We start from the raw sequence: 15,432 nt of genomic DNA, 5'->3' as shown, positions 1-15,432 counted from the left end.
GTATGTGTCACGAGTATGTTGAATCGACAACTCATTTACTTTTGCATTATCGAGAGGTGACTAGTATATGAAACAATTTGTGGAGTATTACTGAGATTCATTGGGTGATGGTCTTTGTAATTGTTGTGAACTTTTGATTGATGTGACTGATATGACAGACCTATATATTTTGGTGCACTATCTAGTTCTAGTTTGAGAGAAATCGTCGAACTTTTAATGATTGTAGTCGTCCGATGCGTATCATTCATAATGATATTATTAATACATTTTCTAAAATTCATTTCGGAAAGTCAGTAGAGTCCGTCGGAAAATTAATCGTCGTTCTTCTAGATGACTTACGAGTTTGATAACTTATAGAGTAATATATATTTTTTCATGTCATTATTTGTTGTTATATGCTTAAACCATTTTTATCATTTTTAATATACATAGATATTTTTCAAATATATATATATATATATATATATATATATATATATATTTTATCTGGATTCATGATTGTTCTAGATAAGAAATTGTTAAAATAAATATTAGAATATATAATTATTTAATAAATTTGTATGAGTTAAATATCTATGATTAAAAAAATATGTTAATAAGAGTTTAATTTGTCATATTTGTTAGTTATTAACAAATATGGACGTTTATGTTGTGAATTGCGCTTTGGTATAATATTTAAAATAACAATTTTTTTATTAAACTTCTTAAGCCTTGTATATTTTTAAATGTGTTAAATAATATATTAAAATATAAGAAAAAACAAAATAAAAAATAAAAAATAAAAAATAAATAAAATATAGTATTTTAGATAATTTTATTTTGAGTTCAAAATATTTTTAAATAGATCTATTATTAGTTGATAATGTACTAATTTATTTTATTATATTTATTTGAATTTTATGTTGTGAATAATATTTGAGCTTTAGATTTTTTTTATTAATAGGCCTATTGGTTTCCAACTATGAGCAGTTACAGGCCCATTATAGACAAAATGATTGACTAATGATTTTAGTTGCATGAAAATCTTTGGGAGAAATAAATCATTGAAAAACATCTTCTTTTTCTATAATCCAAATGAAAATGCATAATTATGACAAAAAAAGGTGTTGGATAAAAGGAATTATATTTTTTAACATATAATAAGAGATTAAAAGCTATCAATTTAAATTCTCACTAAAAACGAAGTGAGGTTGGTGTTAACTTTTTAATTAAAAAAATCTCTTATTTTCAAATAGGATTATGAGGTAATGTTAATTATCCAAAAATAAAATCCGATTAAAAACATATAAAAAAAGATAAATTGTTAAAATTCATACTAAAAGAAAAAAAAAAGTAACCTGATGAAAAGGAGATAATAAGAAATTTCGTGTTAAACAAAAATCTTCAGTTAATAAATTAGAACTTCATACCAGAGGTCGGTTTAAATGATATATATTATATATAAATGAAATATTATATTATAATATTAAATAATTAATTTTTTTTAATTAAATTAAATTCAATATAAATTATCAAACAATTAACAAGAGAGACCTCTTCTATTTTATTACGAACTTTTAATTGATTTATTGCTAAAAATAAACAAATAATACATTTAGTTCAAGAAATTTTATGAGTTTTTATAAAACATACTTACTCATCTATAGCTTATATTAATATAATGTGATAGAATTATTCTTAAAAAAAGGTAAATTATACACAAAAATTTGTTTAAAAAATATTTTGATTAAATTAATAATTTTAAATAAATTATTAAACTTTATATATCTTCCAAAGTTTAGTTCTCTACCCATCTAATGATAACATCTAAATAAATATTTTTTAATAATAAAGATTAAATAAATCGAAATCATCAAACATATAATGATAGGTAAACAATTATAATAAGTTCTCATGTATTAGTTTATTTATCAATTACCAATCTTAGGCTTGACATACATTTAAAGATGATATTCTTATTCTAAATTGATCATATAAGGTTGATCTAAATAACAATTTTTAAAATTTATTGTTACTTCAATCCTAAAATGTACTTGTTGTATTTAGATTTATCAAAATTTGAGTTTCAATAAATTATAAGTTCTAAAAAAAGTTAATAGGCCCTGAAATCTTAGCCAAACATTTTGTATTCTTGAAAGAAGAATGTTACATTTTATGTCATAATATCAAGTTGCATAATATTCATAACAAAATGTTTTAATTTTAGTTGCAAAACTTTCTAATTCAATGGTTTAGAAGCAATCTTAATTCAAAATTTCTAAAATAAGCCTTTTTAAACTTTTTCTCAACATAATAATATTACATTTAAGGTTGCAGTTTCTTTTAGTTGAAATTTGAAAAATTGTTTAGTTGCAAATAATTTTTTTTAATTATGGAAGTTAATACGATTCACAATAGTAACATGTGGTCCATGTACGATTTTTGTAAATTTTCTCACCTCAATTCGGTGTGTATTTTTTGTTTTCTTTGTAGGTTAACTTTTTTTTTTGTGAATTCTTTACTAACCATTTTTTCGCGAAACATGAATACTCCTAATAATTGAGTTTTTTCTTTTAAATATAATATTTGTTTTTTCCTCGTTAGATAGTTAGATGTCATAACATCTTTCATTACATTCACTCTAACAATCTACGAAATATAAAACCAACAATTAATGCCTTTTTTAAATCAATAATACCTCTTCCCCAATCAATCCAAGATTCCCTAGAGCCTGAATAGGGGAAGACATGACCCATGTGTAAGATCAAAAGATCACCCAAAAAAGTGTAATACCAAATTGGTCACAAAGTTTTCATACTTGAGATCTATATATCGAAGCATCAGTACCTAGTGACAATAACGATTCATTTCCTCGTGATATAGTATCGTTACTAAACTAAAGAAGCCCACACTTCAATCTACAAAAATAAACCTTGTAAGGAATCACATCATTGACAATAAGAGAAAGTCTGAGTCTTAGGTACGAAGTAAAATTTAGAAAAGGATATACTTTGATGTAATATAAGCTGTAAAAAAAATGTGAGTGAAAAAAGGTACATAGTATGGTAAAAAAAAGGGGTAATATTTTGATTGGAGGAACGTCAGTAATGGAAATCAGCTAGAATTGATCAGTGCATATATTGACCGCCCTATTTTGGTGAATCGTCGCCTGGATCACTACTGGCCAAGTATATAAGAATCAGTACTTAAGTTGGGACCAATACATATATATATGCATGGTAAATGGGTAAACCCTAAATTTATAGTTTTGACTGCTCCTTTTTTTCTTTTTTTGAAAGTAGAACCATCTCATTGAACATGTTATCATGGTAAAATTGCTATTATTTAAAATAAAATAAAGTAGAACATGGTTTAATCAATAATCACATACAAGATATTATGTTGTGGCAATAAAATGATAGTTTTTATGTGGGACATTATTATAACATATTTGCTAAGTTATATATTCGATGAGTTGATGTTTCTTAAAAAAATAGTTATATAATTGGAGTGTTATTCATAGGTAAATTTTAATGGATAACAGAGTTATGAAAAAGAGAAGTAGTGTGTTAATCGTTGTGTCTTATGAAAGTTGAATTAATGTCTCGCATTCTTCTTCATTGTTGTGTGGTGACGGATCTTTGAAATCTCTTGGTACAAATAATCTATGACATTATTATTTTGACACGTTTAGAGATTCGTTAAAGAAATTGATAAAGTCGTTTAGAGAACTCATCTCTCTTTTTAGGACTTCGTACTCGTTAATTTATTGATTTTATGCATTTTAATTTTCTATTCGTTAATATACTACTTAGTTTCATTATACTTAAACTATATATATATATTTATTGATATCATTAAAATAATAAAAAAAACTATTTTTTCAAAATTAAACCCAAATAATTAATGTTTTTTAAATAATTCAAAACTTTCAAACAAAAAAACAAAGCTAAGATGGAATATATAACTATTAGCTGAGCTCGTTTGAATTGGAATTTTTATTCAAATTTAATTTCATCATTTCTTTACAATCATCAAATTAAGAATTCATCAACTAAAATAATAAATTTTAAACACGAAACAAAAACTTTATAATAATTCAACTAATTAAAAACACAAATAACAATTACTTTTTTGATCAAACAACAACCTTTAGTAAAAATCTATTAAAAAAAATTCAAATAACCAACATCAAACATGCTCTAAGGGTTTGATGAATTAATTACTTGAATGAATAAGATTCAGTACAAACTGATTGTGAGATGAATTGCTTATGTTTTAGTGAAAGAAAGTAGATGATCATACTTCTAACTAGCTTTTCTCCATCTCTATCATACACAAGTACTCTTTAGTAGGCCCCGTTTGTTTTTTTTGTTTTTGTTTTCTTACAACTACATTTTCATCCATATAATTGCTAGTTACCTATACATGTATATATATTCATTCAAAGGGGTACATTCTAATTAATGATCAATATTTTTTTCTAGTAACTAATAGTTATGTCATGATAAAAGAGGTGGATATCCCAAGTCTAACCTTTTTAAGGTTATGTTCAAGCCTTTCAGACGGTAAGTTCCGCTCGTCTGATTAAATTGGTTGAGTATATTTGCGGGTTATGTGTTTAACCCGCAGAGATTAGTCGACGCACTCTGAAAGAGAAACGGACCCAACGTTCTACAAAAATAACTATACTTAGTCTATGATATTTGTGATCTTTATTGAACATTAGTCATTTATCCATATAATTATATGTAAAGTGAAATTTTTTACAATATGAGTATAGCACTATAGTGAGTGGGAATGAGAAAGTTGTAGTTATTGAAGAAAAAAACATCTGCATGAGATCGAAGGAAGAAGAATCTTTGCTTTTAACTACATAATATGTATATGAGTCTGATTTTTGGAGGCTTTTTCAGTTAAAAAAAAGAAGAAGACAAAAGTTAAAGATCAATTCTTTATTTAATTTACTCCATCTTTCCATCTTCATCATGCATGTAATTCTTGCTGAAAATATTATTTGTTCAAAAACCCTTTATTCAGCATGCATGCAGCTTGTAACAATTTATGAACCATTAACGGTGATGTATATCCGCGAACTTCTTAAGACGTTTTTAAGTAAGAATTGAATAATTCTTTAGTATTTTTATTTTTAGGTTTGGATATTTGCATGTATAATTATTAATGTAATTGTACATACACACTGACTTGATGATATCATCAACCAAACGCACCAACCAAAATAAGTGGATGACAATTAACACAAAGAGAGTTGACAATTTCGGAAAAGCAAAAGAAATTTTTTCTAATTCAAGTAAAATACTTGTGCATTTCTGACTGCAGACTACGGATTAATTAAAAACCCTTTTCTTTTTATTTATTTATTTATATTCATAATTCTATTATTGTTATTATTTCTGTTATGATTTGATTTGATTTTTATTCAATTTGAGATTTTCTTGTACGAAGTGGGTGCGGATCAAACTGATGTCTATCTATATGAATTTATCTCCCCTTCGACTCAAACATTTCTTGTCTTCCTAGCTAGCTAACCTTATCCTATTGTTTTTTTACTATAAAATATTAATCATTATATATATAAAACAATCAAATTGTACCTTTCCCTATTAAAAAAATCTTGTTTATTTTTTAGAATATTGAGACATTAATTTTATAAATTTGTTACAGAATTAATATAAGTTACTTTATTCATCCTTCTCCTAATCCATTTATATCAACTTTTCAACTAATGCGATGTTTTTCTATTATATTTTTTTTAAGAATAATTTTTTTTTATTAATCTATTTAATCGTGGAAATCACAAATCAAATTGTAAAACCCATAAAAAAAAAACATTTCACTGTAAGTTAGGACATTAATTATCATAAATTATTCAAATAAATAGGATCGTTTGGTCCTCATCAAGTGTGCATTGACATCTATATCTCACTTTTATGATATACTTATTTTTTTATTTCCAAGAATGTGACTATGAAGATGAAATTTTTTTGTGCAAATTTATTTGTAGGGATCCTTCGAGTCCTCATTTGGTCATTTCATGAGTTAGATTAAAGTGAAGAGATTTAAGGATCAATGGTGCTTGAGAATTAGAGTTTTGGATTCATTTAACAAAATTCTCTTGACAATTAATGGTGCAACATCTTCTCTTTTGAGCCTAACTATTTATGGGATGATATGATTAGAGGAAATATGGAAATGATTGGTCTAGATGCAGGTTTACCAAAGTTATTCCCCGACCAGATAGTTGTAGCGCTTTGAGATATCTACTATATATGTGGAAGTCTTTTCGTGGACAATGCAAATTTTCGGTAGGCGATGGCTCATCGGTCGATCAACTTCTGGGATGATATTTAGTGCAGTGTCAGAAATTTTGCATTGCCATTCTCAATCCTTGTTTCGGTCACGGTTTGTAGAAATGTTTCGGTAAAGGACATGTTTGATTAACGTTCGAATAGTTTTGCGAATAGAATTAAATACAAGAGAAGACTTAATGATAGAGAGGTGACCTTACATGAAATGATATGTTGCTCTTAGTGGGGCGCAATATGGTAATTTCTTCTTTGCGTGATATCTTACGTTGACAACATATGAATTTCTTTAAGGTTGGTCATTGACACGTTATTTGCGGAAATTACCACATATAACTAATTACGGGAGAAGTTGTTAAATTTCATTCAAAAATCTCATTTTTTTGGATGAAGGGTCATGCATGGAGAAATTTTGATGGATGATAGATGCATGCAAAATTTCTGCATTATAGTTAGTCGTTACAGAATTAGTCGCGAAGAGGTGGAGTCGACACTTCATTTGTTTTTTTATTGCAAAGGAGTGAGTCGACTACGATTTAGAGTCTACTTTGAAACATGATTGACATTGAGTGAGTGATGCATGAGAGTCAATCGTTAGTTGTTTAGATATAAAAAATCACGAGCTCGGTTGGATTGAGTCGATGAGTCCCTATTCCGATTTCTTTTGTGGACTATTTGGTTCGAAAGAAACCGTAAGACGCTGACTGATTGCAGTCGACTAATATTAATGTGTTTACTCCACAACGACATTATTATGACGATCTGATATATCTCTTTTAGAAAAGCGGTGGAGACAGTCGATGAACTCATTAATCTTCTAAAAGATCTCTCTGCTGGTTAATGTTAGATTTTATGTTATATTTATTCGTTGATGAACATTTTTTACTTATGTTTTTATTGTTACTCTCAAATGATTAATCTCGTTATGTTTAAGATGTATTTGATAACAACATAAACACTCGTGTTTTTTACTATTTTTATCGTATTAAATGGACATTAAAAAAAAAAAACTCAAAACACATCTAAATGAAATATAGTACATTTAACCACATACATTTTACACTAGTAAGTTTATATCAGTACAATTAGAATATCACAAAATTAATTTATTATTATATATTTAACCTGAACTCCCACGTTTGTATTTCTTTTTTTTTTTAAACATTTAAAGTGGAAATTAATGTTTACTATTAAAAACAAAACTATAATTGAGAGGCAATAAAGTTATATTAATTAATTATCCTAGTTGAAAATAAATATATAATTTTGTTTATATATATATATATATAAAGGATATAAAAAAGGCTAAAATTAAGATTGATATTTGATGAAAATGACATACAGATCGAAACGTGCTTGGTCAGTCATTCAGTGTTATTGGATTTATTATAATAGATAAAACAACAAACCGAACTATCTAACGTCCGTTAATCAAACAAACGCCTAACGTCCTTTTCCAGTAAACCGTTTCACAAAGCACTCAATCCTCTCTCCGTTTGTCTCCGTCAGTAACTTCTTCCCGCCAAACGGTAACGTTTCCATCCCTTTCTCCGTTATCATTCTCTGCTCCTCATCACCACTCAAGCTACCATAGGTCTGCATATATTTTACCATATCAAATTAAAATTATCTGCCTGACGGTAAATAATAATTTACCTGAATTCTAACGTAGTCAAGTTGATTCCAGCCAAAAGCGTTTGCGATCATTTGATCAACCGTCTCGGATACTCCGTCTACTGCGATATCCACGATCGCCGACGTCAAGCAATCGCCGTTACGGTTAAGTTTAGGTTTACCTGAGTGATTGCTCAAACATCCATTACCTAAAGAGAGAATCGCGAGATCTTCCACGCCGTTAACTGACGGAAAATCGCGTTTGTTATGTAAAACGTGAGTGACGACGGCGGAAGTTGGATTATTCATCACAATGCCGCCGTCAACGGCGAGGCAGGAGGTTGTTCCGTTGACGGACGTCAACGGAAACGGTTTGAACATTGACGGAGTTGCTAACGTGGCGCGAATTACCTTCCATAACTCGAAGTCGTAACTCGGAGATTGCGACGCATCGGCTTTCGAGAAAACGAAAGGAGCCGAGCTGTTGAGATCGAAGCAAGGAACGAGGATCGGCTTACACGTGTTCTTTAAAGTTAGTAATTCACCTTCTTTTGTTCTTAGAATCTCTTTCAGCAATGTGGACATACTCTTTCCGGAAAATCTCCGCCGGCGTTGAAATAAACCGGCGGTTTTCACTTTGAAGAGTTCGGATTGCTTCTCCATGACGAAATCAACTACATCTTTAGCATTCTTGAAGAGAGCTTGTCCGTTTTCCTCATCAGCAGCTAGTAGAGTTGCGAAAATTGCGCCGATTCCTGTACCTGCAATGATATCGAAGAAGTTTACCATACGAAAGTGAGGATCGTTAGTTCTGGAGCGAATCTGGTCTTCTAAGTAGATCAGGGCGGCGCCGGCGACCGCGCCGGTGGTTCCTCCACCATCAATACTGAGAATGCGTGTCTTAATTTGATTTCCGGCGCAATGGTGAAGCCAGTTCTGCTCCAGTTTAGTGAAGATTTCTAGTGTGACTTTATTGAGCTCCATTGTAGGTGATGATGTTAGAGAAGAAAATGAAAATTTTCACAGTTTTATTCCCCAAAATCAAAGGGTGTGTTTGTTTTGTCGTTTAGTTTTTTTTTTCCGTTTAACGATTGTATAATAATCTGCTACAATATTTTTTTTATAACAAACTATAAAAATAAATAAATTATAAACACATTTTATATTTGAACTATCAATTTTCTTTGCATCTATCCAATTAGCGGAAACAAATAAGATAGGAATAAATTTATTATAAGAAAAATGTCATTAACTATAAAAATTGAAACTTTCTCGTGGACGATTTTTCTCCAGTTTGACCGGTAGTTGACCGGAGATAGGCGTAGATAATATTTGTGTTTTTTGCTTCGACCCGTCCCGATCTCACCACAATTTTGTCCCGAACACTATAAACACAATTAAATATATAAAATATCAATATATTTATTTATTCATTATATTTTATAAAAAAATTTAAATTAAGTTTATTATAATAATATAAATTTTCAATATAATACTATAATATATATTTTTTTTTTGTAAAGTGAATAAGGTATAAACGGTTGTCACAAATATTCCTCAAAACCAAATAGGGCAGAAATGATAGTAAAAATTCTTGAAATAAAAATGAAACAAGTATAATATATAAATAAATTTTCCGCCCAGAACCATTTTATTACCATCTCTAAATATCATCTCCATCTCTGTCTTTTATTAGTAATGTTAATTTGGAATAATCATGAAATATATGAAAAAAGTAAAAGGTATAAAGGAAAAAGATTTTTAACACAGTGGTATGGATATGAAAGAATATTTTTATTTAATTATAACTGCATGCAGGATACAGCACTAATTCCAACAAAATAACACAAATAAAATGATTACAAAAATTACCACTACCATGCATGTACAATAAAATTACCAATAATTCAATTAGATATGGTGCTGATATTTATTAACTTCCAAAATATTAAATATTCATTCACATTCCACAAACAGCTCAAACCATCATTATTTATATTCTTGGTTAAATCATCATGAACTGTCAATATTTCTCACTATTATAGGTGGCAATAAATTCTTTCTTGCAATCATATTTATTTATGTTAAAGATTTTAAATTTGTGTATAAATTAAAAACAAATTGTCTCTATACATGTATTATTGAACACTTGAATGCCAAATGTTGAAGTGTTACATGCATAAAGAAAAAGCTCATAAACCAGTTGGCTACAACTACTCTTGATAAATAAAAATATTATTTTATAATATATATATACAATTAGATTACTTTAAATATGAGTTTGAAAATCAAAATTAAGATTTTTTTCTGGTTCCTATAATTTAAAATAAAATATTTTAAAGCAATAACGATATTTTGATTTTTTATTTTTAATAATTCAAATTTTTATATAATTTTATTTATAACATGAGATGCGGTAACATCCCTATTTTAAAAAATAAAATTGTAATCTACTAGTACACCAGGAACAATTTGTGGTCGCTCCTACAAATGAACTAGGTAAGAAATGTGATTATTTTTCTTAAAACCATAAGTTTTTTTATTTTATTTTTTATTATATATATTTAAGTGACACTCAATTTTTTAGTTTCTTTAATTCTAAATATAAATTTGTTCAACAAATGGTTTCGTGGTGTAGTTGGTTATCACGTCAGTCTAACACACTGAAGGTCTCCGGTTCGAACCCGGGCGAAGCCATCATTTTTTTCAATTTAGTGTCTAAATCATCAATGATTTATTACTTTATTTTAATTAATTTTTTATAAATGTCACTCAATTTAATGAAAATTATAGCTCAAGTCACAATTCATATAAATAATTCTAAATATTTGTTTATCAAAAATGTTTTTAAGCCTAGCAGTTGATAAAACTTCCTTTTTACTTATTTACTTAAAAGTATATACACAACTTAGTTATTTCATGCATAAATTTGAAAGTTTCAACTAATATATAACTAAACTATTTCCTATTTTGTAAAAAAAACTAATATTCATAAGGGTCAAAATAATTTCATGTGTTGTCTATTACTTGAAGACCTAATTAAGATATTTATGTTTTAATTAATTTGGAGTTGTAGTATACTTAGTTAATATTTGAGTATGTTTTAAGTATTGTTCTACACTAATTGTTATTGTACATTGAAATAACAATACTCCAACATAAATTTCATAGGCTATGATCGAAATTTTTTATAACATGTCGAATTTTGACATTATATAAACTAGCTATTGGCTACAAGACATTATAATTTGTCAATTTGATATTTGATTTGACAAAACATTGAAATAACATTATTCAGAGTTGAACTACTTTTCGAAAAGTTCAATAGTAGTTATAAAGGATCACAATTCACAAGCTCATATAGCTAACATAAGTGCCGGTTTGTCCAACTAATAGACAAAGCATAAGCCTTAACTTACTACTTTTGAACGAGGGAAGCCAAGCTGGTTTCGACATCCTTCTTAGCTTTCTGATCAAACGGGTCATCGCCAATATATAGATCAAGTATCGAACGACATAGCAACTGGCTCTGAATGCTTCCAATCTCGTTCCCATCAACTGCAAAATCCAATAAACAAAATTTAATGATCTGCCCACAACATAAACTAGATACCTAGGAATAAAGTATATCATATTCTGATTAATTACTTGTTGTGCGAAGCACATTGCCTTTTTCTCTCGAGATATCAATGATTGATCCTTTGGGTATCTTGTATTCATCTTTAAACTGAGATGTGAAGCTGCAAGGAGAATGAAATAGCAAGAATGATTGAATTCATTTAGATTAACTTCATTAGAAAAGGTATGAACTATTAAGTACCTGTTAAGCAATTCTTTGTTATCTGATCCACCAAATTTCTTCAGTCTATTTCCAACAGATTCGGCAAATGCACTACGAACAGAACCAATGCTTAATCTTCCATAAACTATTTGGAGTCTAACAGTCGTCCTGATATCATTTTCCATTATATCCTCAATCAATGTCTTTTGTCCATTCACTTGAGAACCAGATGCAAGAACTTCCTTTATATCTCCATCATCAGCATAAACCCCTGTAAGATCATACTATTTCTTTCAAAATTTAAGAAAAATTCTAGCAACTGTGTGTATAGTAAGATGACCAAATTCAACAATAATAACAATTTTGATTCAATAATACCCAAGAGAACCAACATCATGTCAGTTTTTGGGGTTCTTCAATTACACCCACAAAATGCAGCATTCAAAGGTTTCATCTTGATTCAATTAAAGCACAAATCTAGCCTCGATGATTCTCTATTCATCAGGAAGCAGAAAATCCATGAAATTAACAAAATTCCAAATAACCAGCAATTTAAGGAATGTCATACCGAATGAGTATACATCGATGTTCTTCAATCCCATGAGACATTTCTTCCTCATCCCAACTCCAAGGAGTCGCTGAGAATTCCCAATGACCGACGGAAATGCCATTCCTGTTCTGGTCTGAGTGACAGGCGGGGAATCTGAAGCTAGGGATAAAGAGCCCCACCCATATGAAACAGGGTTGTTGGGAGAGAAATTGGAGAAGAAGAAGTTGAGGGTATTTTGTAGAATTGGATTAGATGAGTTCTTGGAAATGGAAACTGCAGCGACGGCGACTGTGCCGGCTCCGACGAGGGTACAGGCAACGACGGAAGAAGAGAAAGAGGGAAATCTGGGAGGTGGATTCTTGATCGGGGGCTGAGAAAACAAGAAAGGGAAACGCAAACCCACCATCTCTATCCCCCTCTTTCGCAAATCTAAAATTGGAAGATAAAACATATGTTGTTGTCTTGGTCACGTGGTGGGTGGTGGCACGTGCAATGTTTATTTTCATTATTTGTTTATTTTAATTTAATTCCATTTATTATTTTTTCAATCATATAATATTTGTTTTTCTAAATCACAATAATAATTTCATGTAAACTCACTTCTACTCCAAACGATGAATTTAATATTTAATCCATTCATTAAATTTCTTAAACCATTATGTGAATATATTTATAACAAATTATTAATTGCACTATAACTTATAGACTATGCAATTTATATGTCATTTGGATAGTTAAATTGAGATAAATCTTATTTAAGAGATTTTTTTTGAGTGAAGTTGGGAATATGAGAATTGAGATTGTCTTCAATTTTTCAAATAAGATAATAATCGAAACAAGCTTATATATTATACCTTTTTCTTTTTTAACCTAATATTAACTTGAAATGTTTGAAGGAGATATTATGACTTAAAATTTTATAATTTAATTTAATATTATTTTTTTATGTCAATGCATCAAATGCTTTTTATTTGTTTATTTACTTTTGTTTAAACTTTTGAGACACATAATCACCATGGATAAGGATGAAAGTTTTTAATAATTTTTAACCATGGATAAGGATGAGAGTTTTTAATAATTTTTAAAAATAATTGAGAATATTGTTATATATATATATATAATTGATATTAAGAATGTATATGATTTAAATAATTTCTTTTAAGTAAAAAATAAATTAACAAATAAATTATTATTTTTTATTTTAAATTATGTTATTCATAATTTTGTTGATTTTTTCCTTATACAAATTTTATCTTAATCTATGACGAAATAAAAAAAAAAATTCATGAAAGGCTTTTCTCCACTCTCCAAGTTTGCTTTGTAATATTTTTTTTTTATAAAAAATTGTTACCGGCATTCAATTTTTTTAATTATTTAATTATACAAACATGAGTAAATTGTGATTGCATAATAAGTTATTAAAGTAGTTTTTCGAATAAGGTATCGCATAAAAATAAAATTAAACATGTTAAAGGGTATAATTTGACATAAATAAAAGAATAAATTGAAATGATTAAATTTGTTAACCACATTTAACATTATCGATTTAAATAAATTGAGTACTATATTGTGTTTAACTAAACTTCTTATAATAGATTTTCTAATATGTATGTATATTTTTATTTCTATATATTCTTGATTCTCATAATAATTTGTTATCAACTTATATTTAATTATTTCAACTTAAGAATGGTGCAACTTTTAGTTAAACATAGATTTATATGAAATTTGTCTTCCTATTTAGTACTTTTATTTAATCTTCTTTACTTTTATTTTATTTATTTCATTATTCATTTATAAAATATATACAACTCAAAATATAATAATAAAGTTAAAAAAATCTTAGTGTTTTCAATGCATTTAACCGGCTAACCAACTTTTCAATAAGTGTTAGCCCATTCATCAAAACGAAACTCTATAGATGACATTGAAATAATATAGCAATTCAAGTGATCGAATAAAATAACATAACCTATCAACATAGAAAATAAAACCTTGAGCAAAATTTGTGAAGTTCATTGAAATTAAAATTAATATACTTAGAAAGTATATTTGAATTCCAAATTCTTAATATAAGTTTTAAATGATGATACAAGCAACAAAATTAAAATTACTCAATAAATTTTTAACTCAAACCACAATTTATAATTTTTTTATAAATGTTTAAGATTAAATGATAACATTTCAATGATATCACAAACATCTTTTTATTATAACTTATTTATTTTATAAACTTAGAAAATTAACATAACCGACATTTATCATATCCACTTCAACTTAAAACGATCATTGTTGCGCGTCATTGTCACATGAGAGTAGTGAGTAAGTCGGAGAAAGCATGGACGATAAAACTGTGGGTAGGTTTGGAGTTAAGAACAAGATAACAGAGTAGGAGCTCGTGCAAGTATTCCCAGTTAGACCTGACATCAAACAAGTTTCCGGCCACCACCATCTCTTCCATGGATCGCCTGAAATCCATATATGGTTGGTCCGAAAAAATCGACACGGCCACGCCGCCTCCTATGACAGTACCATCCAATCCTCCTGTCGGGTCAGGAACAGGTAGAGGTGAATTTGAAGATGTGGCCGTTAACATGAAGGAAAATGAAGACTCCATTATAGAGCTTGTTCGGCCAGGATAGGAGAAAAAGAATCTCTCCGTGGAGAAAACATTGACAAGGTCGAGATGATCATGAATATCAGTGGTTGCGAGTGGTTGCTCAAAGTCGGATGAATTCACTTTTGTTGAAAAATAATTCTGAAAAACACATAATAATCACATCATTAACAAATGTAAGTGTTACATAAATTGCTATATATAAATATATATTTATAAGACTGACTGCTTTCTTTTCTGCAATGGGAATAGAACGTTTGAATTTTGAAAAGCATAGATTAACTAGGTTTCTTCTCATTATTCCCCGCATTGTCAGAGAGCTAGAGTTGTAGTTATGAAATATGAAATATGAACTCGATCGAGCCTATCAACATGTTTATAGAGAGATATGATAGAGAGACTTCATCACTTCTTTCTTTCTTTCTTTCTTTTTCTTTGTGGGGTTTACTATAATAATTGTTACTATATATGTGCCTTCTTACATTTACTTATTTGGATAATAATTTGAAAATATTTTTTTTAATAAATTTTGTTATAAAAATATTAATAATCTAAAGCACAACAT

At 28.4% G+C, this 15,432-nt stretch overlaps 3 protein-coding genes and 1 non-coding gene across 4 annotated transcripts; 1 reads left to right on the top strand and 3 right to left on the bottom strand.

Moving 5' to 3' along the window:
- Positions 1 to 7,713: 7,713 nt before the first annotated feature.
- Positions 7,714 to 8,903, bottom strand: LOC124915906 (probable inactive patatin-like protein 9). The gene is given in 1 exon segment (XM_047456656.1): positions 7,714 to 8,903. A coding segment is annotated over 1 exon segment (1,155 nt). The 3' UTR covers positions 7,714 to 7,748.
- Positions 8,904 to 10,542: 1,639 nt separating this feature from the next.
- TRNAV-AAC lies at positions 10,543 to 10,616 on the top strand. The gene has a single exon. It is a non-coding gene; the product is annotated as a tRNA-Val (tRNA).
- A 550-nt stretch (positions 10,617 to 11,166) lies between these two features.
- LOC124915897 (fatty-acid-binding protein 1) lies at positions 11,167 to 12,702 on the bottom strand. Its single transcript, XM_047456646.1, has 4 exons — positions 12,269 to 12,702; positions 11,740 to 11,971; positions 11,568 to 11,659; positions 11,167 to 11,477 (listed from the first exon to the last, which is right to left on the bottom strand). The coding sequence occupies exons 1-4, from the start codon at positions 12,699 to 12,701 to the stop codon at positions 11,338 to 11,340; spliced, it is 897 nt and encodes a 298-aa protein (XP_047312602.1). The 5' UTR covers position 12,702; the 3' UTR covers positions 11,167 to 11,337.
- A 1,853-nt stretch (positions 12,703 to 14,555) lies between these two features.
- On the bottom strand, positions 14,556 to 15,177 carry LOC124911623 (transcription repressor OFP12-like). Its single transcript, XM_047452130.1, has 2 exons — positions 15,094 to 15,177; positions 14,556 to 15,008 (listed from the first exon to the last, which is right to left on the bottom strand). Exons 1-2 carry the CDS (start codon positions 15,175 to 15,177, stop codon positions 14,556 to 14,558), a joined length of 537 nt encoding a protein of 178 aa, XP_047308086.1.
- Between the last annotated feature and the right edge of the window lie 255 nt (positions 15,178 to 15,432).

The sequence above is a fragment of the Impatiens glandulifera genome, chromosome 1, assembly GCF_907164915.1.
Source record: "Impatiens glandulifera chromosome 1, dImpGla2.1, whole genome shotgun sequence".
Lineage (NCBI taxonomy): Eukaryota > Viridiplantae > Streptophyta > Magnoliopsida > Ericales > Balsaminaceae > Impatiens > Impatiens glandulifera.
Note: the sequence above shows the minus strand (reverse complement) of the source record. Positions and strands in the feature narration are given on the sequence as shown.

Excerpts from the sequence above, each read along its gene's own strand:
- LOC124915897 (XM_047456646.1), bottom strand. The coding sequence starts at position 12,701 with ATGTTTTATCTTCCAATTTTAGATTTGCGAAAGAGGGGGATAGAGATG. Across the intron at positions 11,972-12,268 it reads CATCGATGTATACTCATTCG|GGGTTTATGCTGATGATGGA; the intron begins GTATGACATTCC and ends ATGATCTTACAG. Across the intron at positions 11,660-11,739 it reads AACAAAGAATTGCTTAACAG|CTTCACATCTCAGTTTAAAG; the intron begins GTACTTAATAGT and ends TTCTCCTTGCAG.
- LOC124911623 (XM_047452130.1), bottom strand. The coding sequence starts at position 15,177 with ATGCGGGGAATAATGAGAAGAAACCTAGTTAATCTATGCTTTTCAAAA. Across the intron at positions 15,009-15,093 it reads CCATTGCAGAAAAGAAAGCA|AATTATTTTTCAACAAAAGT; the intron begins GTCAGTCTTATA and ends TGTGTTTTTCAG.